The 26,355-nt window shown below is 44.8% G+C and overlaps 3 protein-coding genes, 1 non-coding gene and 1 pseudogene across 6 annotated transcripts; 2 read left to right on the forward strand and 3 right to left on the reverse strand.

Moving 5' to 3' along the window:
- Positions 1-1,192: 1,192 nt before the first annotated feature.
- Positions 1,193-3,822, reverse strand: LOC117849890 (uncharacterized). Its single transcript, XM_034731624.2, has 4 exons — positions 3,666-3,822; positions 3,508-3,554; positions 3,250-3,394; positions 1,193-1,650 (listed from the first exon to the last, which is right to left on the reverse strand). The coding sequence occupies exons 2-4, from the start codon at positions 3,543-3,545 to the stop codon at positions 1,384-1,386; spliced, it is 450 nt and encodes a 149-aa protein (XP_034587515.1). The 5' UTR covers positions 3,546-3,554; positions 3,666-3,822; the 3' UTR covers positions 1,193-1,383.
- An 856-nt stretch (positions 3,823-4,678) lies between these two features.
- On the reverse strand, positions 4,679-9,034 carry LOC117849889 (protein DA1-related 1). 2 transcript variants are annotated; one of them, XM_034731623.2, is made up of 14 exons: positions 8,671-9,034; positions 8,462-8,592; positions 8,313-8,380; positions 7,984-8,125; positions 7,667-7,760; positions 7,316-7,517; positions 6,751-6,871; positions 6,559-6,642; positions 6,336-6,455; positions 6,000-6,212; positions 5,856-5,915; positions 5,639-5,757; positions 5,403-5,461; positions 4,679-5,245 (listed from the first exon to the last, which is right to left on the reverse strand). In XM_034731623.2, exons 4-14 carry the CDS (start codon positions 8,086-8,088, stop codon positions 4,908-4,910), a joined length of 1,515 nt encoding a protein of 504 aa, XP_034587514.1. In that variant the 5' UTR covers positions 8,089-8,125; positions 8,313-8,380; positions 8,462-8,592; positions 8,671-9,034; the 3' UTR covers positions 4,679-4,907. The 2 variants fall into 2 exon arrangements, with proteins under 2 accessions (XP_034587514.1, XP_034587513.1); XM_034731622.2 differs by having other exon boundaries at positions 8,538-8,592; positions 8,671-9,033.
- Positions 9,035-11,160: 2,126 nt separating this feature from the next.
- On the forward strand, positions 11,161-14,091 carry LOC117847450 (probable tetraacyldisaccharide 4'-kinase, mitochondrial). Of its 2 annotated transcripts, XM_034728668.2 has the most exons (7): positions 11,166-11,542; positions 11,640-11,864; positions 11,990-12,139; positions 12,568-12,777; positions 13,119-13,178; positions 13,495-13,575; positions 13,660-14,091. In XM_034728668.2, exons 1-7 carry the CDS (start codon positions 11,252-11,254, stop codon positions 13,840-13,842), a joined length of 1,200 nt encoding a protein of 399 aa, XP_034584559.1. In that variant the 5' UTR covers positions 11,166-11,251; the 3' UTR covers positions 13,843-14,091. The 2 variants fall into 2 exon arrangements, with proteins under 2 accessions (XP_034584560.1, XP_034584559.1); XM_034728669.2 differs by lacking the exon at positions 11,990-12,139 and having other exon boundaries at positions 11,161-11,542.
- A 1,572-nt stretch (positions 14,092-15,663) lies between these two features.
- Positions 15,664-19,755, reverse strand: LOC117847770 (uncharacterized; annotated as a pseudogene).
- Positions 16,906-16,979, forward strand: TRNAE-UUC (transfer RNA glutamic acid (anticodon UUC)). Its single transcript has one exon. It is a non-coding gene; the product is annotated as a tRNA-Glu (tRNA).
- Positions 19,756-26,355: the final 6,600 nt, after the last annotated feature.

The following is a 26,355-nucleotide window of genomic DNA, read 5'->3' on the forward strand; positions in this document are numbered from 1 at the left end:
AATATTTTTTAATATAGATTATGATGTCCACTCCCACCCTGCAAAATGTAAAATTAAAATTCAAATTGTATATGGAGGAAAAAAGTACAAATTGCATTATGGGGTAAGTTGAACCAAATAGCATAGTTTAGGGAGTAAATTGAAATAAAAAATAGTTTATGGAGCTATATGGACTTTCGCTACATCTAAGCATGTGTTTGGTTTTGGACCAAGTGGAATGGGTTAGGTCCATCCTACTTTTATGAGTTAGGTTCAACCCATCTCGTGTTTGGTTATGAGAGATGTGGCCGTTCCAGTTTTTTATTTGCTTGGAGAGTTTAAGAGGATTAGGATGGATGCCATTTTAACACAATCCCGCATATCATCTACAGGTCCCATGTGTCATCCTCCTTCCCCTTCTCTTTTTTCCCTTACCGGCCTTATCTTCTCTACGCGGCGCGTCCTCCTTGGCTCCACCAATGATGCCAGCCTCCACTGCGTCCTTCCCTGACGGGCGCCCCGACGCGCTGGCCTGCACCGACGACCTTCGCGTTGGCCTCCACCGAAACCCACCCCAAATTCCCCAGCTCACACGCTCTCCGCCGACCTCTCCGCCGCCCCACGCCTCCTCGCAGGTGTCCCAACCTTCGCGTCCGCCTCCCCGTGCGGCTCCGCCAACTGCTCCTCCCTTCAGCCCCGCACGCATCGAGCCTCGCGCGCACGCTCCTCTCCGTCCCGGATTCCGCGCTTGTGCCTAGGGAAAATGGAGCAATGATGCCATCCACATGGGTTGGAATGGTCCGCTCATTTTTAGAATCCATCCAACCCGGATCTAAAGGGTATATTCCTTCCTGGGTCCGATCCAATCCAGATACATTTTCAACCAAACCGAGATCGACAAGGGTTGAACCTGTTCCAACCCAGTTCGACCCTCAAATCAAACACACCCTATGGGAGCAATTTGGACTTTTCCTGATGAATATACAGTTTCGGAAAAGAAAAGGTGCCAGTAGCGGAACGTATCCTATATCCACCTTATGGCCAAGCACTTGCATGCGTAGGATATCATTTGGAATTTAAATTTGAACTAAACATTGACTAGGATGTATCCCAAGTTCCACGTGATGTAGACATAGGGTGCTTGTACCAACGTCAAAATCTGAGTAATTTTCAGAAGAGCAACTTCTTGATGATCAGGCAATAGAAATGCTAATAGAGGGTCGAATGAGATCTTAAGCTCTCCAGAAAAGACGGCATTTACAATACAATCAAGTAGAACTAGGCACGTGCCAGACAGTGAAAAAGACAGATCCTACAAACTTGTATGTTCCCAAGATATAGCTCTCCAATTTCAATAGCAAGGTTTTAAGTTATCAGTGCTGACCATATTGCAGATCTAAATATTCATTCAATATCGAATCCCTTCTCTTGGACCTCCTGTATAACCTCATTCCTCATCCGAAGCCATAGCTTCCGTGCTTCCTGCTCAAACTTTTCAGACTGCAACTGCTTCTGCATGTTGTCAGAATCCATATTGGCATCAGCAAAACCCTTAGGTCCAATTGTGGTTCCAAGAGCACCTCCACTTTTTATGAACTCCTCAACTGCTTCTTCATCACCAGGGTATGGGAACTCCCTGCGCTCATAAAGGTGTGCCATTTCTTTTTCTTCCTGAAAAGGACAATCATTCACACTGATGATCTATGGTCATCAAGATCATGTAATGCAGCAAAGGAGAGATCTATCCTATACTTTCTATGTGTTTCCTGAAAACCAAAAAACCTATCAGCGAAGTTATCTTTGACACTGTATGAATACAAAGTTTTCAAGCATAGTATCCATCCAAAATTTATTCTTGTTCATGCTCAAGATGTATCTTTGTCACATAATGGAAAATAGTTATCAACAAATAAGAGCAAAATTAAGTTTCATACTTCATTAAAAAAAAAGATAACTGTACTGGGGGCATATCCAATATTTGGAGACTCTATACTAACCGTGGAAGACCCAAATCTGGTTTATATTGTATATGTGCAGGATTGCCAAGAATAACTTTGCCAAAATCAGTACTGTTGCTTAAAAGCTACTTATGTTCATTTGAGTGTGATTCCACATTTGACGTGGCACAGGAATGCAAGGAAAACATAAAGTGATATGAAAAGGCTGGAAGTGTTCCGAAATCTTACTATGCAATGCACTTATATCATATAGCCGTTTTCATACCATAATGCAGATTTAGCTATTTCGCATTTTTCATATATATGTCAGGTCCAATGCTTTGAGGTAAAATAGGCTGATCTTGCTGTACAAAATTTCACGTTTTATTGTGTAATAAGAATCCGTCACAATTAATTTTGCCATAGAAGTGTTGCAACTTGGTGTGAATAAGTTTTCTAAATCTCAGCAAACAATTTGGCTATGCATCAAGGAAGAGAGCACAGTTGCACACAGCAGAACAACTGAAGGGCCAAAAGACAACGAAGTTTCATGACACGAACAATAAAACAACTAGTAAGTTAAAAAAACAAAAAACTTATGTCATGATCAATATGCAAGGCAATGCGTTCTGATTTCTAACAACTTCATTTACTTTTTATGGAGTTAGAAGAACTTAGCACCTTTCAGATTATGGCCCTACCTCAGTAGCTCCTAAGATTCAGAGTATAAGCTAACATTGGGATAAATTTTCAAACATGTAGCCTAGACCAGAAATATTCCAATGTCAAGGGGAGGACATTAACAACTTAAACCAACAAAGATAATTGCAATCATGCATGACACAACTGCGCAACCTGTACCTACTCCCTTCTAACCAGTGTTATTTTTTCATGCAACCCCAATCCTAAATGACTAATTTCCATGGGATAGAATCAGAGGATATATGCATATGTGCATAGATTTGTACTCTTACATTTCCTACTCCCTAGTAGATCACTTCTTGAATTCACTCATTTCTATCTGTATTGAGAAGGAAATAAATGTAGACTTTACCATTGATGGAATTGAAGATGATATCAGTCCGGACAAACATCGTCTACTCGTCTAGTATGTCTTATTTTATTTTCACTTTTAATTATTTTGAATTCTATGCAACAATTTGACCTTGACCGTACAACAACATTGTGTTTTTTTTGTTTTTTTTTGGCTAAGTATAAAACTGTGTGAAGGATGGCCAATTGGCACCCCTCATTTTAAGTTCCTGGCTCTGCCCCTGCTTCCAGCCCAGGCCCAATGAACAAGAACACGATCTGGGAGGTTAGGCTGCCTTACCTTGGGGCGTGGCTTGAGGGTCCACCATCCGAGCGGCGACGTCTCGTTCCAGAGCCAGGCGACGCCGAAGAGAGTGTAGGTGCAGAGCATGGCTTTGCCCATCTGCTTAAAGAAGTAGGCGTCCTCCTTCTCGAAGCCCATCCGCCTGCGCCCCCCGCCCACACACGCACACAAGCGCAGCATGGAATCAGAAACCGCAGGCAAGGCAAGGCATATAGGCAAGCCGAGGAACCGGCGACTGGGACAGAGGGCGCGCACCTGAGCAGCCTCCGGGCCTGCGGGAAGTTGCGCAGCATGGCGGCGACCTGCGTGGAGGAAGAAGATGGGTGAGGACGACTCGATGCGGCATTTCGTCGAACAGCGTGCGGGCAGAGAAAGATGAGGCCGAGAGGGGGCCTTAGTTTCAGGGTTCTTACCGTCGAGGATGTTGCGATCAGAGAGGAGATGCTCGAGAGTGCCTGCCGCTGAGTTCGTCGCTGCCGGCGTGGTCGTCGCGGCCTCTATGGCCGCGGCAGAAATTCGTTGCCGATGCTGATGCCTCTGGAGGCGGCGCGAGCTCAAGCACACGGGGTGGGAGATTTTGTTTCTTGAGCGTGGGCTGGGCCGCGGTGTGTGCTGGTCCGGCTGGACCAATTTGGGCTGGGCTGCTTGCTGGTCCGGGTCAACCAATTTGGCTGGGCCAACTGAAACTAGACGGCCACAAGAAGATGCGATTTTTTTTATTTTTAGCATTTTGTAAAAATATACGTCCTAATAAAAAAAATTGTAAATACATATACACGTGTAGCCATTTGAAACGGCTATAGCCTACTGAACGGTGGAATTTTCATTCTCTGAGTAGCACATTTTCAAAAAATCATAATTTTTTTATATGAATTTGGATGGAGATAAAATTTACATGAAAATTGTAGATCTTGACGAGATTTACAACTCTGTAGTTCAAACTTTTTTTTCTGAACATTGTGTCGATTATTTAAGTACCAAGATGATTTCGAATGAAAAATGTTTGAACTACAAAGTTGTAAATCTCATCAAGATCTTCGTGTAAATTTTATCTCCATCCGAGTTCATATGAAAAAGTTATGATTTTTTGAAGATATGCTGCTCATAGAAGGGAAATTCCACCTGTTAAGGTTGCTACGGTGCACATTCCGCCATTTTAGTTGGCTATAGCCGTTTCAAACGGCTGAATACGTATAGATTTGCAATTTTTTTATTATGACATATAATAAATAGAAAAAAATTCAGAAGATGCCGCCAAGGCGAGAGTCATAGTAAAAACGAAATTTCCAAAAAAAAAAATCTTCAGCAAATAAATCTGTTGGATAATATTCAAGGAGCGTGGTTAATGATCTTTTTTAAAAAACTATTCTGCTGGGGGGGGGGGGGGGGGGTTAAAATGTGATTGTGTAAAAGGGAACTGCAGAACTGAGCAAAGACACAGTTCCTCATTGCTTCATCTTATGTGTCCGCTGTGACGAGAAACAACTACAGAATTTCCTTATCCGAAGACTTACATGTATTATTTGCAATCAAGTACCCAACATGTTTCCCTCCTTTGGTATGTATATGTATAATTCAAAGTTTCAAACCAAAATCCGCCAATGTGCAGCATCCTCGCAAGTCGAAGAATGGGCCCCTCCTTTACTTCCGCTGCTTCAATAGGGGAAAGACCCTGTCAGCTTAATATGATCGAGGGTTCTTCTCAAACCGTAGCGCTCGACAGCCGGATAGCCAGCTCTGAACCCATCTCCATACGCCTCCGAAGAATCCGTCTCGATCTGGTTCTTGATGAATGCCCCGAGCTTCTTCTCGAATTCGGTCTTTGCGCCCTTCTTGGAAGAGGTAGGAGCTGAAGATGACGAAGACGACGACGATGCTGCTGAGCTGGATGCGACGTTGCTACTAGAACCAGCGATGATTTCTGACTCTAGCCACAGGTGGGACAGAACTTGGCAGATGCCCTCTTCAACCGCCATACTAAGATTTCGGAATCCTATAGAAAGAAAATCATGTCAGCAATAGGAGTAGCAATGGTCCTTTTTTATGGAAGCAATACGAGTGCACAAAGTGATGATAGCAATCAATTGTCCTATCAAAAGAGAATAAAGGTAGTACATGTGAAGCCTAAAAAACTATTAGCATAAAGTTACCTTTCAGACGAAGATATGCATGCATCATCTCGTGGGCTAGAATGGAACCAGTTTGTAATCTGCGTAGCCATTTTATTAATGAGAAGTAAGAAGATCTATGTAGCTATATGCTTCAAACATAAGAACATCATAGCTTCATGGTCCACTAAAGGTTCACAATGGGACTGGCGGAAGGCTTGATTTGATGGATGGCCTAAATAAAACAACAGAGGAAAAAAAAAGTTAAAACAATTTACCTTGGTAGACCATATAATATAAGGATTGCAGTCACTTCACACCGCCGAGACAGCTTGTATGGTCCTGTAATCATATCTAGGATTCTGTTTCCTGGCCCGATCTGTGGTCTTTTTAGGATCTGGGAGAATAGCATCAGTCAGTAGATGCAGATATTAAAGTTTACCTGTGCCAGTGGTCAGATGAACAGAGTAATGCACCAATATTTAAAGAACTCACCGTTCTGACAATTTGCTCTTCAGAAAGACATAGACCTCTGGTTTCGGGTAGGTGGTGCCCCTTAAACAAAGCAAAATAAAATTACATAAGTTTGGGAGCATGTGAAGTATTGTGCACACCGCATAACCATTTCATATCACTTACATTTTTCTCAGCCTCCAATGCTTCATTCAGAGCCTGTCTCTCAACCAAAAGTAATGGAATTTGCTGTTCTACTTTCATGTTCAATCCTTCAAAAAATTCTTGAATATCCATGTAAAGGTGTTGACATTCTGGAGTATCCATTATCGAAGAATTTAGGCATTCCAAGCAGAGTTTCCTCCCATCATCTAATGTTATGTACTTGATCTCCCTAGGCTGATTCCAAGTAAATAAGTGGCATTTTTCAAATGTTAGTGAAAAGTGAAAACTGAACGGCTTCCACCCAGGAACCGACCAGGGCAACTGTTCTCATTGACAGATATAAAACACCGCACTGACCTCCATTCGTTCACAACTGCAGCACCTAGGAGTGCCATCATCTTCATGGGAAGGACAGTACTTCTGCATCCAGAAAGGATGTGCTCGGTATTCGATGAGGCCATCTCTATTCGTTGGAATCTAGGGAAGTAAAACATAATAACCAGTTATATAGACAGATCAAAAATATAATTCTAACTAATACCTTCATGCTTATCCATACAATTGAATTGTGTACACTTACAAAGTTGTCACAAACATCACATTTTGGATGAAAAAACTCTTTGTAGCAGGATCTGTGGTATGGCTGATCATCATGCATAGCAAACTGCACAAAATCACTATCATCAATCAGTTGATCTAATTTTTTTTAGCGAAAATCAGTTGATCTAATTGAAGAACACTAGTAAATGGAAACATTACTACTCCCTTATACCTCATACTCGGATATGGGCTTGTTGCAAGCAAAACATCTGAAGCAGTCGGGATGCCAAACTGAACCCATACAACTAAGGAAACGGCCATGGCCAATTGGGTTATGGCATCCAGCACAGGTCCTACACAAATAAAAGGATTTCTGGTCAAGTCAGTGCTAAAATGCTAATAGACAAACGGAACAGACCAAGAAATTTACAGCTGCACACGATGACTTAATTACACATGCCCTGGTAGCATATGTGTTTGCCTCTATATGTATTTATCATCCAATTAACAGTTGAATTTCATATCAGCCTGGGGGGGAGGGAACTCTACCTTGAAAGAACACATTTACTTTAAGTGCAAAAAAATGGAAAACTCTCATATTTATTTTGTGTACAATGTGCTCATGGATTTTGGTAAAATCACTGCCTTTGTCCAACTACCTATATGTCTACAGGGAGGGTAGCATGAGAAGACCATAATGTTTAGACCATTTTTCTAATAGAGAAATGAAACGGAAAGAGACTTTTATGACTTCTTACAACTAAAATACCAAATAAACCAGTGGAAGAAATAGGCACCTGAATCCACTTCCTGGGTAAACATGTGGAGGTGGCTCCTTTGCTGGAACATACTGTTGAGGAGGAACATCCTCAATAGGAACATTCCGTCGAGGAGGCACATTCTCAACAGGAACATTCTGTCGAGGAGGAGACTCGGCATTCAGGCTCTCCTGCAGCGCTCTTGCAAGTTGTTCGTCTTCCTCCAAATCATAGTGAGTATCTACGTCAAAATCAAGCAAATGGTGTATCATAGATCAGTTTCATTTCCAAAGCCATTGTTCCAAAGGATTTATGTAGGGAGTAAGGTAGTCAATAATGATAAAATAAACAAAGAAGTAGGAGGATATGAATAGTCAGGCCAGCACTAACCAATAGCTGCTTTCCCCTTATTTTGATCTTCCTCTGCTAGCGATAATGCAATAGCACGATCTATATCCTCATTATCACTGTCACCATAAGTATCCTACAGTAATGGGCATAAGCGACATTTGAATGACATTTCTTATGTCTCGGGAACATTCATTCTATAGAACATGAATAATCACATTAAAGGTATAAGCCTAAAACTTTTTTTAGGCATAGGTTATATGAACAAGAAATGACTAGCAACAGTAGAAACTAGAAAGGATAAAGGAATGCACATGGCAGATTTTGTTTAACAGCAAAGCACATGCGTAGAGGCTTACTCTGTTGTAATCAGATGAATGGCCTTCATGCCAGTCTCCATCATAGTGACCCCTTGAAACTCTATTGTTTACTGAACCCTTGAAAATTTTATTTAACCAACTCATGATCTCGACCTTATGTGATGATCAGATTTCCTTTAGCCTGCAGCAAAGAACAGAACGGATTCAGAAGAACTCAGAGAAACCACTGAGTTACAACTACAAATGGAAAATATGTTTTCTGGACAACCACAAATGGAAAGGGTCTCATTCATCAGTGAGCATCTTTTCTGTATTAGTAGCAAAAGGCATAGCATGACTGGAAAAGCAGGGAATTGCTAATCCCATACCTTAGGGAGAGTGGAAGGATGAAAGCGCCAAAAAGTTACGAACCCAGTATGTTCTCAACAATTCAAACCTGTGCCAAAACAGAAACCAATTAGTACAGTAAAGGAAAACGATAGTGAAGCTGAAGGGAGCAAATTAATTGATCTCACACTAAGAGAATGAAGAATCACGGACATCGATCCTTGAGCTTGCGATTAATTACGAATTCAATCAACAAAGGGACTCACAGTTTTATCAAAACCAGCTAAGATAACCGGCGATCATCCTTTCCCCCCCAATCCCCTGCGAGTAAACAGTATCAGACCACTAAGCCCAATCCAAACACAATATCAAAACCTTCACATCAACAAAGCTTCTCACCTCGAAGTAACCCGGAACTCCCAAGAAGAGAGGCTCAAGCTCCGCAATCGCTGGGCCACAAACCAAGAAGGCGCGGATGAGCCGCTTGAGTGTGAGCCAGCGAGCGACAGGCTAACCGCCGGTCGCAGAAATAAAGCCCGTTTTTTTCCCCTCCCCTTTTCCTTGATCCAAGAACAAGGAACGCCCACCCCCACCCGCCCCGCCCGCAGGATAAAGAAAGAGGAGACGGGAAAGCCAGCGAGGGCGCGGGCGACAAGTAGGTGCGCGGCCAGATTCCGGAGGGGGGTGGGAAGAGGACAAGGGGCGGGGAAGGAGGGAGGCGGAAGCGAAAGGAAGGAGCCGAGGCGTGACATGGACGGCAGGGCGGGAGGCGGAGTAGTGGAGACAGCAGCAGCCGGGTCAGAAAAGCTAAGCGAGGGGGGAGGGGAGGGGAGGGGAGGTGACGTGACGCCCGCCTCTTCCTGGCACAGCGACGTCTCCCTCGCGCGCGAGGCGGGGTGTGGAGGAGGAGGCGGGGTGATGCATGGCCACATGGCCGCGCGCCGCGCGGCGTGGCGTCGCATTTCGTCGAACGCCTTGCGGGCGTCGGGTCACGCGGAGGCGGAGACGTAGAACTTGGATCCTCGGGATGGCGCGCGGTAAACTGCCTTGACTGAATGGAGAATTTGGAGTGGCGGGGGGTCTCAGTGAGTTGACTATTCAACGCTTTTTTTGGACGCTTACGAGTTTTGAAATTTCTATCAACTCCCCCCTTTTTAAGTCATTTTAACTTTTTTTTAATATATATCTTGATGCATAATAATATCTATAAATTTAGAAAAGTTAAAATAACTTATAATTTAGAATGGAGTGGGTACTTCAAAAGTCATACTGTTGTTCACCCAATTTCCAAAAACTGGAGCGAGATCGTGAACTTATATCTTCACTCAATTTTTAAAAATTTGAGATCTCAACGTTTAGTTTTTTTTTTTGGAATCGATCTCAACAGTCTGTCGGGAACTTCACTATTGACGGAATAGAAGGTCATCAATTGGCCGCTTCACTATTCAAAGCTTCGAATATTTTTGGACAAGAGAAAAAAAAAGGGTATGTATGCAACAAGTTAAGCATATGAAAAAAAAAATTTACACGTATGAGCTAATCGGAATAACTCGAGCATATGACATGCTGCGCGGCTATCATGTATTAGAACATCCAGTGTTCTTCGTCTTTCGTGCTTGCACTCCGCAGAGCACTCCAACTAAACCATCGCCACGACGCCACTTGGTACGGTACCTACCCGTATAGAATAAGATACGAGAGAGCAATGCAACGTAGGTTACATGTCCTAATGTCTATGCAACTATAAACAAAAGTTGTGCACTAGCTATAGCATTGCATGTGTCATAGCTACTATACAATGTCCTATTTTTTTTTCCCTATCCACATGGCACGTTGGTTTAAGTTGCAGAATGTTATATTTTGACCTCGCAAGATGGGTCGTAGGTCATGCAAGTCAAGCAACAACTTCGCTGGGTCGTGTACGCGGCACGTACACCATGTGGCCAGCAGTTGCTTCTGCCCGTGTGCATGTTAGCCTGTTAGGTACAAGGTCCACGAGAACACACATGCTCGAAATTCATGCCATTTTGACTCCCACCACATCATGCCATAACAAATTCGGCAGGAATTTGGCAACAGCTTTCTGCAGAGAGATCAGTTTCTGAAGTGAGAGAGGCGTCAAAAACTGCAGCAAGGGACAGTGTCCATATGTTATGACGTGGATTATTTGACATGCATGTATCGTATGCTTTGGGGACTCTCGTCACTAATTAACTACCGTACACTTCGTGCCTGTTCGCTTCAGCTTATAAGTTGGCTGAAAAGCTGAAACGACTGATTTGCTGTGAGAGAAAAATACTATTTGGTGGCTGATAACTGATTTGCTGTGAGAGAAAAACACTGTTTGATGGCTGATAAGCCGGCTGAATAAGCTGAAGCGAACGGGTCCGAATTCAACTCATCATGATCCATAGTGTAATCCAGATGTCCAATCACAGCACATAAAATACTATACACATGAAGTCATCGGTCATCGACACTAATCAAAGCCGTTTGGTGGAAGATGGCAGCTAGCCATGCCGTCGTCGCCAAATGCCATCCCTCTTGTTGCATTTTTTTTCTTTCCCGTGTCATCTCCGATGAGGCGCATGCATATCATTCTCCACTAATGGCACGACACAAAGATCATTTTGTTCCTCGCTGAAGCTGACGTGTCGCCAGCCACTTTCTTCCTCCTAATCACGACAGCTCTATTATGATATTATCCAGTGCAGAACCAAGACAGAGGGATGAACCAAACCATGGGCCCACAGGAGAAGGTTCTTTTGAGACACGACCAAGCTCAGGAAAGCTCCTTATCAAAAAAAAAAGGAAAGGGACATGGCAGGGCCCAAGAGCAAGCTATGATAAAAAAGGCCCATCCGGATGCCAGCCCATCACAAGGAAAGGCCCGCAAATCGCCTCCCCTTGTCGGGCGCGGCGGCGCAAAGCAAAACCATCCGTTCTCCGGCGGTCCGGCCGCCGCTGAACAGGGGCGGGGATGGAGGAGAAAGCAAGGCAGCTCGTCGCCCGCCTCGCCGCCACCCCGGACTCCGCCGTCCGGGACCTCCCCTTCATCCACCGCGCCGTCACCCTGCCCCTCCTCTCCGCCGCGTCCGCCGCCCTCCGCGCGTCACTGCTCCTCTCGCGGCTCCGCCCGCGCCGCGCCCTGCCCGTGCCCGTCGTCAGCGTTGGCAACCTCACCTGGGGCGGCAATGGCAAGACGCCCATGGTCGACTTCTTGGCCCGCAGCTTCCACCGCCTCGGCATCTCGCCGCTCCTCCTGACAAGGGTCAGCTCCTGCTCTCGTCATTCTCGTCACTCTTTCCTTCAAAACTAGGCTACATTGCGCTTGTGGTGATGAGCAATGCTAACATTTGGTGTCGCAGGGCTATGCGGGCGGCGATGAGCCGAAGATGCTTCGAAGGCGCCTCTCCGACACTTCGGCCAAGATTGGGGTCGGTGCAAATAGAGCAGCCGTGGCTTCTTCCATGCTGCAAAAATATGGCTACATCCATCATTCCGAAACCTTCCATGCTGACAAGAAGCTTTCAGCAATTAGCAAACTGGAATCCAGTAAAATTGGAGTAGCCATATTAGATGACGGTATGCAGGTATATATCATGCAATTGGCCTCTTGTTTTCAGATAAATCTGTTTGGCAACATAATATAAGGATGAAGAATCCTTATGGTAGTTTACTTACATGCTCTTTTGGTACATCCCTTCCTTTTAGGCAGCATTGGAGCTTGCTCCGAGATGTTGAGATTGTGATGGTTAATGGGTTGGCTCCATGGGGAAACACTCATTTCATTCCTCGAGGACCCATGAGAGAACCTTTGAGTGCACTTGGTCGAGCTGATATTGTGGTCATTCATAATGCTGACCTGGTATGTGTTGATGGAGAAACTGGCGTCTCAATCTCTGGGATTATAGAACCGTGTTTTTTACAGCTTACTTTTATACATTACCCAAAATCCCAAATGCATAAGACTTTGCTGTTGAAGTGTAGTTGACCGTGGCCAGAGATTTGAGGGGCTCTCTATCATTGAAACTTAAATTCTGTACGATAAATAACGATTACCTCGAAGGATGATGAAGCTAAAGTAGTTCGAGAGATAAGAAACTAAAGAAACAAGAAGGCCAATTTTCGTCTTTTTCCTGCCTTTACCCGTTTGAACTTGAACCAATATACACTGTAACTATTACCTTTCATTTGAGCCTTTTCTTTTCCTGCCAATTAATATCACTGTCATTATTGCTTTCCTGAAGAATAAGTACTTGGATTGTCTCTGAATTACCATTTACTACTTAATAGGCTTCTCAAGTGCAACTTAAAGCAGTTAGGTCTACAATAGAGGATAATGCAGCAACATGCTCAGTGTTCTATAGCAGATTGGCTCCATCACATATTTTTGAAGTTAAGCAACCATCACGGAGACTTTCTCTTAATGTGTTGAATGATAAGATCGTGCTATGTGTTTCTGCAATTGGCTGCCCCAATGCTTTCATTCATACAGTCAAAGAGGTACACTTCTTTGCCTTACTTTTACCCTTTTTTTTCCCACTTGTGTAGAACCCCTTATTTTGGCTTTACATATTTTCTATTGTTATCCTATATATGGTGTGAATACAATATACGATATACACTTTTAACAACATGCTATTCTTAGCAAGTGTTGAAGGTGTGAATGTCCAGCTTTATCATAAATTCGTTATGGCCTGCACTAGTTATGACACTTTTACCTATTTCCTTGATCAATCAGAAGCATTTGATCCTTCTGTACTAAATACTAATCATGAACTGTAATAATTTATTGGAACATTCCATCCAATGCTGAATTGCAATATCTATCCTTGCTGCTGCAGATGGGTCCACTCAAAATTGATAGGTTGGATTTCAGTGATCACCATTTCTTCAATGCGCATGTAAGTACAGTAATCTCTTCCTTTCTCCCGACTGCTGAATAAAATATTCTGCACAAACAAATGAAGATGCCTACTTTCAGAATGAGTCTTGAATTGAAACACACACTGATGTATAGTCCAGCAGACCAGCATGTATATGTGCCCTATCCTGCTTATTTGACTGCAAAATATATGAACCACTTCTTACAATAATGCATCAATCTACTCCTGTTCTCTGCTAAAGCAACAGAATAGTCACAGCTTTCTGTGATTCTGTATTTTACTAGTGATGGCTATTGTGATGGTTGACTTTCTCCTGTTATTTTACCTACAATAGGACCTAGAGATAATCCAAGAAACAGTGAGGAGTCTCATGGATCAGCATGGCAAAGATACCATTATCTTAGTTACCGAGAAGGTTGCGAATCATCACTATCTAATCTAATATCTTGTGAGCATCCATTGTCTTTTCTACTAACCAATCCTTAGTTTTGGCATGCAGGATTATGACCGTGATCCGGAAGTCCTTACGACATTGGATGCAAAGGTTTGGGTGCTGTCTTCTTCTTTGCAGATTATGCCTCACAAGGAACAAGGGGAAGATGAATTTATGAGGAAAGTAAAGGAAATTATGGTGGTTACTGGGCGTGCAAAGTCGCATGTGGTGGACTGCGCCACAAGTTGATTTCGGTGTAGTTAGATATAGTTGTAGCTGAAAACATCTGTTATCAAAACAGTTTTGCCAGTAAGACATGAACCTTGGTACGCAGGATATAGTTTTTTCTTATACTTGAGGCACTGTGCTGAATTCTTGAGTTTACAATCAGGCCCATGACACTTTGTACTGAACTCTTTGTAATAGTACGTTATGGATGTACCCGTAGCACGGACGTTACGGATGTACCCGTAGCACGGACGTTACGGATGGACCACATATTCTAACTTTTTGAGAGAGTGATCTTTGGATAGAAAAGCTATTTTTATTCGACAGCAGGTGATATTGTATGAAGAAAAAAACTGTGGGGTTTATCAAATATTTTGTCAGTTGAACTGTCTTCCCGGGCCAAGCCCGGGCCAAGAAATTTTGGAGCTGGGGTGTTTGGCTGGATTTTTTGGTGGAGTTCTGGAGTGGAGCCATGCTAAATAGGTACTCCAGAAAAATGAACAAGAGCTAAAAAAAAGTTCATGAAGTTGGATTGCTTGGTAAATTTGTGAAGTTGGGATGTTTGGCTTGCTCCACCCAACTCTGGACTAGAGTTTGGAGTTGGAACCATGCCAGGTGTGCAAAAGCACTGAAGCAAGCAAGCGGTGTAGGATATTGTTGCTCCCACTGTTCTAGATGGACGACAGCTTCTTCACAACACATGATCTACTTCAGTAAGGGCCTGTTTGGCATGGCTCCACTCTAAAACTTCAGCAACTCCACCAAAAAAATCCAGCTAAACACCCCAGCTCCAAAACTTCATGGAACTACCAACTTCATGGAGCTGTAGTGCAAATGATCTGGAGTTTTGGAGCACCTCTTTCGCAGCTCCAAAATCACCTCTTTTGAACCTCCTCGTGGAGTTGGTGGGTAATTACCCACCAATGCCACTGGTTACCTAGAAAACGTTTCGATTCTATTCCTCCCGAGCCTCCCACCTGCGCCTCATTCCCCACCCGCACCTCATTCCCCTACGTCTTCTGGCACACAAGCCGCACCGACCGCCTGGGCCCTCCTGGCCGCGCGAGCTCCCCCATGGGCTCCGTCAAGGAGAGTGACGAGGAGGTTGGTGCAGAGGAGGAGGCCGACGTGGGGAGAGAGAGGAGCAGCCATCAGGGTGGGCGCGCAGGATGGCCGGGGCTAGTTCGAGTTGTTGTTGCGCCATGGATCGGAAAAACTTCGATTATGGCCGTCCTTGACATCGATCTGTGAAGATGGGTGCTCAAATGAGTTCATCTTGAAGCAAGGAAGTTTTGACTCTAAGGAATTGAGTTAGGACTAACCACGGAGGAAGACAGCAGCAAGCGTTACGAGCTCTTGTGGAGGTAGGCGACTGGATGTGCGGCCGGCCAGCGTGGCGAGCACGAGGACGTGTGCGGTGAGGAACGACAGGCAGGCGCGCGGAAGTAGGAGCACGGAGGCGCATGGCGTAGATGGCCCTGCTACGCGCACGCATCGAAGGAGACGAGCACAAACGACGCCACGACGGCGAGCGTCCCAAAGAAGAAGATAATGTGTGACCGAATGACAAGTGGGGTCATGGGTTGGGGTAAAAGTGACAATCCATCCAAAAAGACCCTTCTTTTGGAGCTGGAGCCACCCATCTAGCCAAACATCCATTTTAGTTCTGGAATTCTGGAGTGGAGCTGGCTCCACCTAGAGTTTTGGAGTGGAGCAGCTCCACCCAGAGTTGGAGCCATGCCAAACAGGGTCTAAAATGAAAACCTCATGCACATTTACGATTGTGTTTGGAACCCAGGAACGCTTGCTCTCTCTCACTCTCATGACGATGACACAAGGAGGAGGATGAACTGTGATTTTTGCTGGCGACGAACGCCGCGACAACAAACTCACCTGTATGATGTATCTTGGCAACTTTGTTTCTCTGGACTCGGCATCAAACAAAGAGGAGCACGGGGCTACATATAGATCGGGAACGTCACAGAGCTAACCTCCACGTCCGGCTTTCTCACCATGATCCGCATGACCTGCTCGACATCGCCGTGAGCCACCGGGCTTCCTCCATGCAAATCGGCACCACGCACACCTACGCCTCCTAACCGCCTAACAAACTCAAACTTGATGCTGCAGCTATCCTGCACACACACGTACACGTACACGTGCACATACGTCTGGCCAACTCAGCTGCCTCTCGTCATGAGCCAAAACTCCTTCGCAAGACTTGGGCAAGGATCAAGTTCGACTCGTGCTTATGGACTTATGATGCTGCTAGACTGTACCCAACAACTAAAACAAACTCCAGGACACAACATGGTCAAGGTTATTTCCAACAATCTCCCCCTAAGCTTGACATGGCGAGCTCCGGCATCACAGCAACGCCGGCTCGTCGTTGGCATCGGCGAGTAGCGCCCTCTCCCTCCTCGACTTGGGGCAGTCCCTCGCGATGTGGCTGCACTCGCCACAACTGAAGCATCTTCCTCGGCGACGCCTGCTAGCGCCCGAGCTTGTGCTGCTCGTGTCGTCGTCATGGCCGCCACTACGGCCAGTGCTCTTCTCGCCGTGCCGCACATCACTACTTTGACAATGCTGCAATCTAAGATTGGGAACTGGCCTGCTGGCTGGCTGGCACGAGAGGACAGCAAGTGCAGGTTGGGATTTTTCAGATCAAAGGCTCCAAGGAAAGCGACGGGCTTTCTTTTTCACGCCCTGGCTCTCCTTTTCGGCCTCCTTTTCTTGTTCTTGATAAGGGGGAAAACAAAGGCTCTTCTACTTTTTCTGAAAAAAAAAGAAAAAAAAATAGGGGCTTCATATGTCTCACAGACTCACACTCACTTGGCAGCTCAGCCAGAAAAGAAGTGCATCATTGTAGCCGGCAAATTTGCAGAATGTTCGGATAGTTCGTTTGTTCATAAACTTGACCTCTGCACATCCTGGAAGGATTCACAAATAGGAGATGTTATCAAATATATATTATCGACTGGTTATAAAAAACAAAACTCTTTATTCATATGGTAGATCCTTTATTGTGCAGCATCCGTTTATCAACTTCTATGTATAAAATATAGGTACAATGCTTGGCATCAATCCATTGTCGTCTAGTCCGGTTAGGATACCTGGCTTTCACCCAGGCGACCCGGGTTCAAATCCCGGCAATGGAAAGATCCTTTTGAACTTTTTCCTATTTTTTTTGTTTCCTGTCGCAAGTGTAGACCCTGGTTTGGATCCCGAATATATTTTTTTCTACATTTTTTCCGTTTCCTATCGCCTGCAACTATCAAAGATTACCAGTCGTGGTTTTGGTCATTGTCCATCGATATATTATCTCAATGTACCCAATTCCTGCAAGATTAGTTTTGGAATGTACCATTGCAGGTTAATTGGCCTATTGGGATACCAGATCATTGCAAGATTAGTTTTTCATGCATTTTAGGCTTGTGCGAGATGCTCTTCACTCAAGCAGCTGCGAGAGCTCATCAAAGTCATCGTAATCGTGATGTTGCACTCCTGATTCATCATTGTCAATCACCGCGAGCTCGTTGCCACGTGACAACCCTGTTCTCTCGTAGAACTCTTCCTTCTGAGCATCCCAGTCTTTGACGACCTCATCTATCTTGTCGCCCAACAGCTTGTCACTCTGAAGGATGTGCTTAGCATCTTCAATGTCGACGGTTTGACTTGCCTCTGTCAAGGTGGAAAGTAGGGGCAAACAGATCACAGCAGGTTCAAACCAGTGCTCTTGTCAGTAAAGTCCCGAAATCGTACACACATATAGAAAATGTAAGGCACAGCCAAAAAGGGGCAAGCACCTGCAAGGGCTAATTCCTTGGCTTCAGCATACTCCTTTGACAATTTCTTGATGCTATCAAGCTCGAACTCCGCACCCTAGAGGCATATGGATATGACAGTAATTGAAGTGCATTTGCATAATGTTTCTATCAAAAAAGGACTGGCAGGCAACCTTTTGTAGTTATGCTGATATATTTCCAACCCAAGTACCCAACAACACAGCCTAATAATACTTTAATGAGGCCTCGAAAGAAATAAGAGGAAGCACAGATCCAGCTTAATGAGATTGTATTTTCAAACATAAATCAGGAAGGATCATAGCATCACAGGGGTGCGCAAACCATGGAGTTATGTAACACCATGTTGCCATGATAGGACAGGGAGCTAAAAGCAGCAATCTATGTAGAGCTAAAGATACTAGAACATACCAGGTCCAAGTGCATATAACTTTCTGCTTGGGTATTCGCAAACAACCTGCAACGTAAAAGTACAGGGAAAAAATCAGCAAGTAACTATAATGTCTTGTTTGCACAAGAGGAAAATACGAGTAATAACCTGCAGCATAGAACAGCATGCAAGATTGTAGCTAGGTGGAGGAACTTGACAAGTGCTCAAGCAATGTCACTAAGGTCAAAAATATGTCACTAATCTTATTTAGGTATCATAGGTGTAATTTACTTAAAACACTAATACTAATGATAAATCATACTAAAAGCTCATGTTGCTGTGTCAGAAATCTTATTTAGGTATCCTTTGGTGCAATTTACTCAAAATACAAATGCTAAATATCACACTGGCAAAAATCACATACTTGTCACAGGCAAATTTGACCCGTTTATTCTGCATTGCAGTCAATTCCTCGACCTGCTTCTCCCCATTGTCACCAAGCAAATTCATGTAGCCAAACAAAAACATGCCTTTATCCAGCATCCTTTTGACAAGCGGGCACAAGATGCACTCCATTTTGCTTAGCCATAGAGATGAAATCTTTCAGTTGCCTGCACTCCTCTGTTTGAACAGAGGAAAAGTTTCAGTGTATTGATATTCAGTTTCAGAAGCACCAACTTATTGGCTCAAAAATATATGCCTTACCGAGAGACAAATAAATCTTGAACTGGGGCTTGTATGGCTGACACTCATAGAGACAGTAAAGGCAGTAAAGCCCAGCTAATCTTCGAGGTAGAGAACTTTCAGAAGTCAAATGACCTGAGTGCACAATTAAGTGTAAAGCAGTTCAGAGGTGACCACAAAAAGGATTATTAGCAAGCATGAGTTCATTCCAGAAATTTGCGCTTCCAGGAAGCCAACACCCACCGATACAATGCAGAAAGAGGGACTGCATGAAGAGACAAGAGTTTGCCTTAGGTCTGCCTTCATAGATATAAGAAAATTTCTTCTCCTTCCAAACTCGCTTGAAATCAGCGAGTGTCGTGCTGTTTTCCTACCAATCAGGAACCCACAAATGTTACTCATCCAAGTTAATATGTACATAACACGCATAAAATTTTTGACAAAATTTACCTTGCCATAATCAGCTACTAGCTCATCTATATCCAGCTTGAATGGAGCCATATCCATATTTGCAGGGATGGCCCGAAAACTGTATGCGAAAATAATTGGTCACTTGATTGGTGATAAAGAAAAACAATGAAGCAATGTCAGCTAGCAGTGCGTAATAGAGGTGTAAAGCGATTTCGGCGACAAGCCGACCGCTGATATATCTGAACTCGGATATTTGCAAAGGCACCCATCCAATTAACCCAACCTAAGAAGACCATGGTGACAACACACTGCAAAATCCTTGCGTAGACTTAACCAAACGGGGAAATACTTGTTCATTGTTTGAGGAAAGATTATTATAGGGATAATTCCCGAACAATCGCAACGGAAGAGCTGGAGGGGGCCGAACGCCGGCGAAACTTACGGCGTATAACCGACGGGGACCGGGGGCTAGCAGCAGACGACAGTAGCCGCAGAAGCCCGCGGCGCGGAGGCGAGACAAATACAAGCGGTGCAGCAGGGGCCGCAGGAGTGTCTTTCCCGGCGGCTCCACCCTCTCCTCGGAAGGCGGGAGGCAACGGCGGCGGGAGGCGGGAGGCGGGCGGCGCGCGGGCGTCGGGGAGCGGACGACGGGGGAAAGATGTTTTATTTTTTATCACCAGAGGTAATGTCCCCTGTGGGCTGTGGCTTTTCAATGTAGATAGGCCGTTGGGCCGCAAATTAGAAGGCCTTTCAAGTCGCTCAGCCCATTCTCAATGCAAGGTTTCTTTTTTATGTTTATAAGAGCGTCACATAAGGAAGAATACATTCTCAGTCACATAAGGAAGAATACATTCTCAATGCAAGGTTTCATTTTTATTTTCAAGAGCGCTATATAAGCAAGAATACATTTAGTTCATGGATGAAATAGCTCACACTTCATACTTTGTTGTTTCCAATGTTACATGCAAGACGCAAAGATCTTGTCTCACCTTATAAATAATCTGTCATATCATCAAAATTGACTACATGGCAGCCCATTAATTGTCTATGAAATTAGCACTGAGAATGACCTAACAGGTTAATACCTACCTAGGGGCGGAGCACGGCAACAGGCCTGTGCCAGCACCCAAGGCCCATAGGGCCTACCGAACTAACCTGTCTAACATGCCCCCCAAGATGTCACCATATTGCAAAGAGATGGGCACATGCCTGACACAAACAACACTAGTGGAGACACGCTGTCGAACAAAATGAAGATCAATCTTTAGTGCGCTGGTGTTAGACCAGGTTGGAGGACATGTAGATAGCGCTGATGTTGTCGCAGTAGACCAAGGAGGCGCGCCGAGGAGGAGCATGAAGCTCAACCAGAAGCTAGCGCAACCATGCAGCTTCATCGATACCATTAGCAACGACGCGATACTTAGCTTCAGCACTGGACCGGGATACAGTATTATGACGCTTCGAAGACCAGGACATCAGATTGTTGCCAAGGAAAACCACATGGCCTAAAGTGGACTTCCGGGTCTCAGGGCAGCCTACCCAGTCAGCGTCGGAGTACACAATCAACTTAGCACTGGATGACGGGCGCAACAGCAAGCCAAGATCCGGAGTTCCCTAAATGTACCGAAGAATCTGCTTCAGGGTAGCCACATGAGGTTCACGTGGGTCATGCATGAACAAGTAAACTTGCCAAACCGCGTAGGCGATGTCGGGCCTGGTGAAAGTCAGATACTACAAGGCACCAATGATGCTGCGAAAACCAGATGCATCCTTCACGGGTGGACCATCAGCCACCAGCTTAGGAGTATTATCCACCAGAGTCGAGCAAGGTTTGTAATCCGTCATATCGACACGGTCCAAGATGTCAAGCATGTACTGTCGCTGGGAAAGAAGAAGACCACTGCCACTGCACTGAACGTGCATCCCCAAGAAGTGATGCAACTCCCCAAGGTCCTTCATGGAGAACTCTTGCTGCAGAGCTAGGTTGGTGCGCCTAAGGAGATCTGGGGAGGAGGCTGTAAGCACAATGTCATCAACATACAACAACAGGTATCAGGTCTATGCCACGGCTATAGACGAACAACGAAGTAACTGACTTAGCCTCCATGAAGGCAAGGGTCACCAGGTGTGCCGCAAATCGAATGTACCATGCATAAGGCGCCTGCTCGAGACCATACAAGGACCTGTTCAGCCGACATACAAAGTCAGGGTGAGCCGTATCTTCGAAACCAGCAGGTCGAGCACAGAAAACAGACTCTGACAAGGTGCTGTGAAGGAATGCGTTCTTCACATCGAGCTGATGGATACACCACCTGCGGGAGAGAGCCAGGGACAGAATGGTGCAGACTGTGGCAGGCTTCACAACCAGGCTGAAAGTCTTCACAAAATCAACACCTAGCCATTGAGTGAAACCTCGAAAAACCCACCGGGCCTTGTACTGTTCTAGCGAGCCATCAGATAGGAACTTGTGCTTGAAGATCCATTTGCCAGAGGCGCACGGTGGACGAGGGACCAAATCCCATGTGTGATTCTGCAGAAGGGCAACGTGTTCTTCCTCCATGGCAGCCCACCAATTTAGATCAGCGAGAGCACTTCGGAAGGACTTCGGGATGGGCAACAACGCGGAAGCATGGTACAGCACCAGAACGCAGAAGCCGCGCTTGGCATGCGTCATCATGGTGTGATGGTCCCGCACGGGGGGAACCAGCACAGCCCCTCAGGGTGGTGAGGGCGGAGCAGCGAGCACAATAGGGTGCGCTGGGGCCGCTGGAGCGCGGCGAGTGTAGTGGTGGTGTAGAGGTGCCACCAGAGGGCCAGCGGGTGGTGGCGTGGCCACCTTCGGGCCAGCCGTGGCCGGCAGGTGGCCGGCGGAGATCGCAGCAGGGACAGCGGGTGGTGGCGTTGCCACATCCTAGCTAGTTGTGGTCGGCAGACAGCTGGCAGAGATGGTAGCAGGGGCCGGTGTTGGGTATTTTAGTGATAGCGAATGAATCCACAAGCGCACGGATACCATTGTAGCTTTCACCTCAGAGTATTCCATGGGTATCTAATCCAAGGGAACGTGTGTGTATATCTACTGCTCTAGTATCCAAGGACAACCAACCAAAGGTAGGTGAAGGATAGAGAGGATTCCTATGGGTAGCACTAGATAAGTTAAAGGTCGATCTCTCAGTTAAGGCTACTCACTTCGGGCACTGGCTTACCCTGAATTAGTTAGGTGCCTCCGGCTAACGGCTCTACGCTATATCCGAACGTGGAGGATTACAAAGGACCAACAGGGCTGTCACCACCTGCGGCCTGCCTCTAGCAACCCGTGGGATATAAGGCAAATGAAGGATAACCTTTATCCTAGACACCACGTCTACGCTACCGATTACTACTGCAATCTAACTACATCTATCGACCCGTAGCAAACTACAGTACTCCGTATAAATACGAAGCGACGAACCCGCGAGTGAGAGAACTGATCTCACTTACAATTAAGTAATAAGCCATAAAGGAATCATGAATACTTACTTACTTATAACGAAGGAAGATAGCATCCGCAAAGGTACATGGCTGGAGTGGAGTACTGAGGAACTCAGCACTCCTCCAACCTACTCTCTCCCACTAGCCTAAGCAATGCTTCACCATGGAGCTCTTCTCTTGATATGAGTGATAGGAGTAGAGGCACTTCTCCAAGTGGAGGTGTGGTAGAGTTCGTTTCCTCAAATGAGACCCCTCCCCTCATATTTATAGGCACTTGGGGTCAGTTCTGGGCAGGATTCAGGGAATCTACCACAATCGACTTGGGGGAACCGTCAACCGCTGCCACGTGTCGACTAGAGACGAGAGGAGACAACAGGGGTTCAGCCGAACCCCCATCACCGCCTCTTGCACCGCCTTTGCTCTAGGTCACTACCTTGTGGGTCCTCATGTGGGTACGGGGGTGCACGCGGTGAATGTAGTTGGTTTCCTTCTGGTTGTGGGTCCATGGATCCATGTGCTTGCTCCTAATTGGTTGAGAGTGTGTTTCCTTACTCTTGAGGTGTGTTTTCCCTTTTAATAAACCTGCATACAAATATTCACCAACACTTGTGGAATTCGTTAGTAATAACTCCTACCACTACTATTGATGTTCATCTTTTATGTGTTTATGCAGGAGTTGACGGCCTAAATTTGGTACTTAACAGTCGTCAACAACACCCCCACACTTAGCCTTTTCTCGTCCTTGAGTGAAGGAGAAAGGACTAAGGTGAAACATAATTTCTAAAGGTATGAAGCGAGCATAAGAAATATTCCAAGCCTTACCTTGTGCCTGTGAACTTTGAAGTGTTTATCATATCATCTTGAGTAGTTGAGGAATGGAACAACCTTGAATCAAGTCACCTCTACTCCTCATGTCAAGTAGCTTGGGATTTTTCAATAAGATTTCAAAACAAACTTTGCTTAGCTCCTCTTTTGATTCTCTCGGATGACTCAATGTGTATATGTCCTTACCAAGGCATGGGACTTGCCTTTCTTCATCCTACTTCTAATGATGGCTGTATGTGGAGCTCAATAAGGTATGAAGGATAAGGCATACTTGCATCACATATATTGCAAGGTCAAAAATCAGACCCAATGAGAAAACAATTCATACAGTCAAATCAAGATGTGCACATATATGGATATGGTGGATGGAATGGGAATGAAATGGATACTCCTTTTTTTTATGATCTCTCCCCCTTTAAATATTTCTGAGGACATGGCTATCTTTTTTTTCTTTTTCTTAGACCTTCATGTGTCCAACTTTTTTTTCAATACATGGACCTTCATCTGTCCATTTTTTTCCGATAGCCCATGCCTCTTTTGTAACAGTAACTAAGGAGAGAGACCAACACATATGATGAAGCATTTATTTTGTGGAAGGAATGGATGGTATAATGCTAACTCCCAATGGAGAAGCATAGCAAGGGAAGTATGGTGTGCACATGAATCTCGATCATGAAAGCATGAAAATAATTTTTCCAAGGGTCACAACAATTTAACAATGCTCAATGCAAAGGCAAGCAGCATATGTGTATAAGGTTTTCAAGATAACTCATCATATGGCTCTAGTAAGACTTTGGCATATCAAAGAGGAGTTTTGCAAAAGCTTTTCAAGTTTTCAAATAAATTTCCCAAACACTTAAATATTAAGGGTAAAGATCATATCATGAAACCATATCACAAACATCAACTACTTATATAAGCATGTTGTCCTAATGATATTTGTTCACAAGCATCAAGATAATGATCATGGAATAAAACATATGCAAGCCAACCATAGAAAGTATGTAGAGCAGGAGAAGCATATGGATTTAAAGGATCAGATTTAAACTTCATCAAAACTCAGGAACCAGGGAGATGAGGGATAAAGAGACACAAACCAATGCGGTGGACGAAGATGGGCCTAAGTGGACCACCCCTAGGGTCAGTCGAACCAGAGGTTCGGCCGAACCCTTGTGGGCTCAACTTTGGCTCCCCTTTCACGTACGTGTTGATGCAGCGTGGTGTGCTCTGTTTGTGGGTGTTTGTGCATCGTTTTAGTTATGGAGACTCCATGGCTCTCCCCCGCACTTGTTTTGTACCTAGGTTCTTCTTCCAATAGACAAGTAAGTGACACAAGGACTCTACCGGGTTGGATGACCGGTGAGTCTTATTTTATTGAAAATTAAATATAGAGGTGCTTATAATTCTGAATTAGGAAAATGAAATGAAAGGGAAATAAATAAACTTAATCTAAAGCGTCTAAAGGGAAAGGATACAAGAGGCATGTTGGTATATTTAATGATCATGAATAAATCTGCAAGTGCATGAATATACCGTTGTAGCATTTCACGTATGAGTATTCCCAAGGGTATCGTATTGACCAAAGGAAGGTGGGTAGGTCAAAAGAGTTTACTATTGCATATGAGTATACCATAGATGGGTAGTGTCAATACTCAAGGTAGGGGTAAGATAGATAGATTAGTAGTGTGACACACACGTGATTCATCTCAAGATAACTAAGTTAGGGAGAAGGATTAAGAGTTAGCTCTAGGTTCATATGTACTTCCTATATATTGCACAGATTATACAAGCATAACATACATACACATTATATAGTACTCAGACCTATGCACCCAGGCACACACGGGGAGATAGTACCCGTACTGGTTCTGCCCAGTAAAGTTACTATTAATTTACGAACTCCTACAGCGTACCCGAACGTGGAAGATTACAAAGGACTAACAGGGCTGTCACCACCTGCAGCCTACCTTTAGCAACCCATGGGGCAAACTCATAATCAATGAAATTACACAATCCAAACACCATGCTTGCATTGTTAACAACACTCTAGCCATACCGGGCTATTGTATCAATGGCTGAAGCCACCATAGAAATGGTCATTGAACCGATGCCGTAGAATAGGTCAACTAAGCTATACAACGTATGTAAGCACACATAGCATAAACTATGGCATGGTCTATAAGCACACATGAGGGTATATGAGCCTAAACTATGATAGCAAGGGTATACGACTAGCATACCAGCGTATAATCCTAGCACATCAACATAGCAAGAACACATAAACAACTCATGCATATGAGAACCAAGCACAACACTATATAAAGAAGATGCATCTTTGAAGTAGAATAAAGTCAACCTAGGAATAAAAAATACAAGAGCCATACACTAGACTCCAAGGAGACCTGGAATCTGAAGTAGAGCTACTCTAGCCTAACTCCACTAACTTGGAAACTAAGAGGGAGAGAGAGAGAGACTCACTAGTTGTGTGTATGTCTCAAATGGAGCCCCTCCCCTCATATTTATAGGCCCCAAGAGGCAGCATCCCGAGGGAATCTTCCTCAACCGACTTTAGGACATCACCACAGGCCGCCACGTGGAAGCTGGGGATGAGAGGGGCCAATGGCGGTTTGACCGATCGAAGGGTTCAGCCGAACCCCCTCTAGCTCCCCTCTCAACCGCCTTCGCGTGGTAGACTGACATGTGGGTCCCAATAGCAGTTGTGTGCGTTATCCGGTGGATTGAGGCGGTTATGGTAGTTTGTGGACCCTTCAATCCATGGGATGCACACGTGGCGGACTCCCATTGGTTGGAAGTGTGCTTCTTGAATCCATTATGGGTGCTTTCTCCATTCTTTTGTGCTTATTCATCTGCAACCAAATATTCTCCAAGGATAAGTGAAACTACATTATTTGAAACCAAATATGGGTGTAAAAAATATCAATGCTCCTTTATTCTTGAGTATATTGACGATCA

This window comes from Setaria viridis, chromosome 3 (genome assembly GCF_005286985.2).
Source record: "Setaria viridis chromosome 3, Setaria_viridis_v4.0, whole genome shotgun sequence".
Lineage (NCBI taxonomy): Eukaryota > Viridiplantae > Streptophyta > Magnoliopsida > Poales > Poaceae > Setaria > Setaria viridis.

What these genes read in the sequence shown, in the direction of transcription:
- LOC117849890 (XM_034731624.2), bottom strand. Translation starts at nt 3,545, where the DNA reads ATGCTGCGCAACTTCCCGCAGGCCCGGAGGCTGCTCAG. An exon ending in CAGGCCCGGAGGCTGCTCAG is followed by an intron (nt 3,395 to 3,507) that starts GTGCGCGCCCTC and finishes CGGGGGGCGCAG; the next exon opens with GCGGATGGGCTTCGAGAAGG. An exon ending in CCCTCAAGCCACGCCCCAAG is followed by an intron (nt 1,651 to 3,249) that starts GTAAGGCAGCCT and finishes TGTCCTTTTCAG; the next exon opens with GAAGAAAAAGAAATGGCACA.
- LOC117847450 (XM_034728668.2), top strand. Translation starts at nt 11,252, where the DNA reads ATGGAGGAGAAAGCAAGGCAGCTCGTCGCCCGCCTCGCCGCCACCCCG. An exon ending in TATTAGATGACGGTATGCAG is followed by an intron (nt 11,865 to 11,989) that starts GTATATATCATG and finishes CCTTTTAGGCAG; the next exon opens with CATTGGAGCTTGCTCCGAGA. An exon ending in TCATTCATAATGCTGACCTG is followed by an intron (nt 12,140 to 12,567) that starts GTATGTGTTGAT and finishes ACTACTTAATAG; the next exon opens with GCTTCTCAAGTGCAACTTAA.
- LOC117849889 (XM_034731623.2), bottom strand. Translation starts at nt 8,088, where the DNA reads ATGAGTTGGTTAAATAAAATTTTCAAGGGTTCAGTAAACAATAGAGTT. An exon ending in CATTGGAGGCTGAGAAAAAT is followed by an intron (nt 5,916 to 5,999) that starts GTAAGTGATATG and finishes GCTTTGTTTAAG; the next exon opens with GGGCACCACCTACCCGAAAC. An exon ending in TGCATATCTTCGTCTGAAAG is followed by an intron (nt 5,246 to 5,402) that starts GTAACTTTATGC and finishes TTCTTTCTATAG; the next exon opens with GATTCCGAAATCTTAGTATG.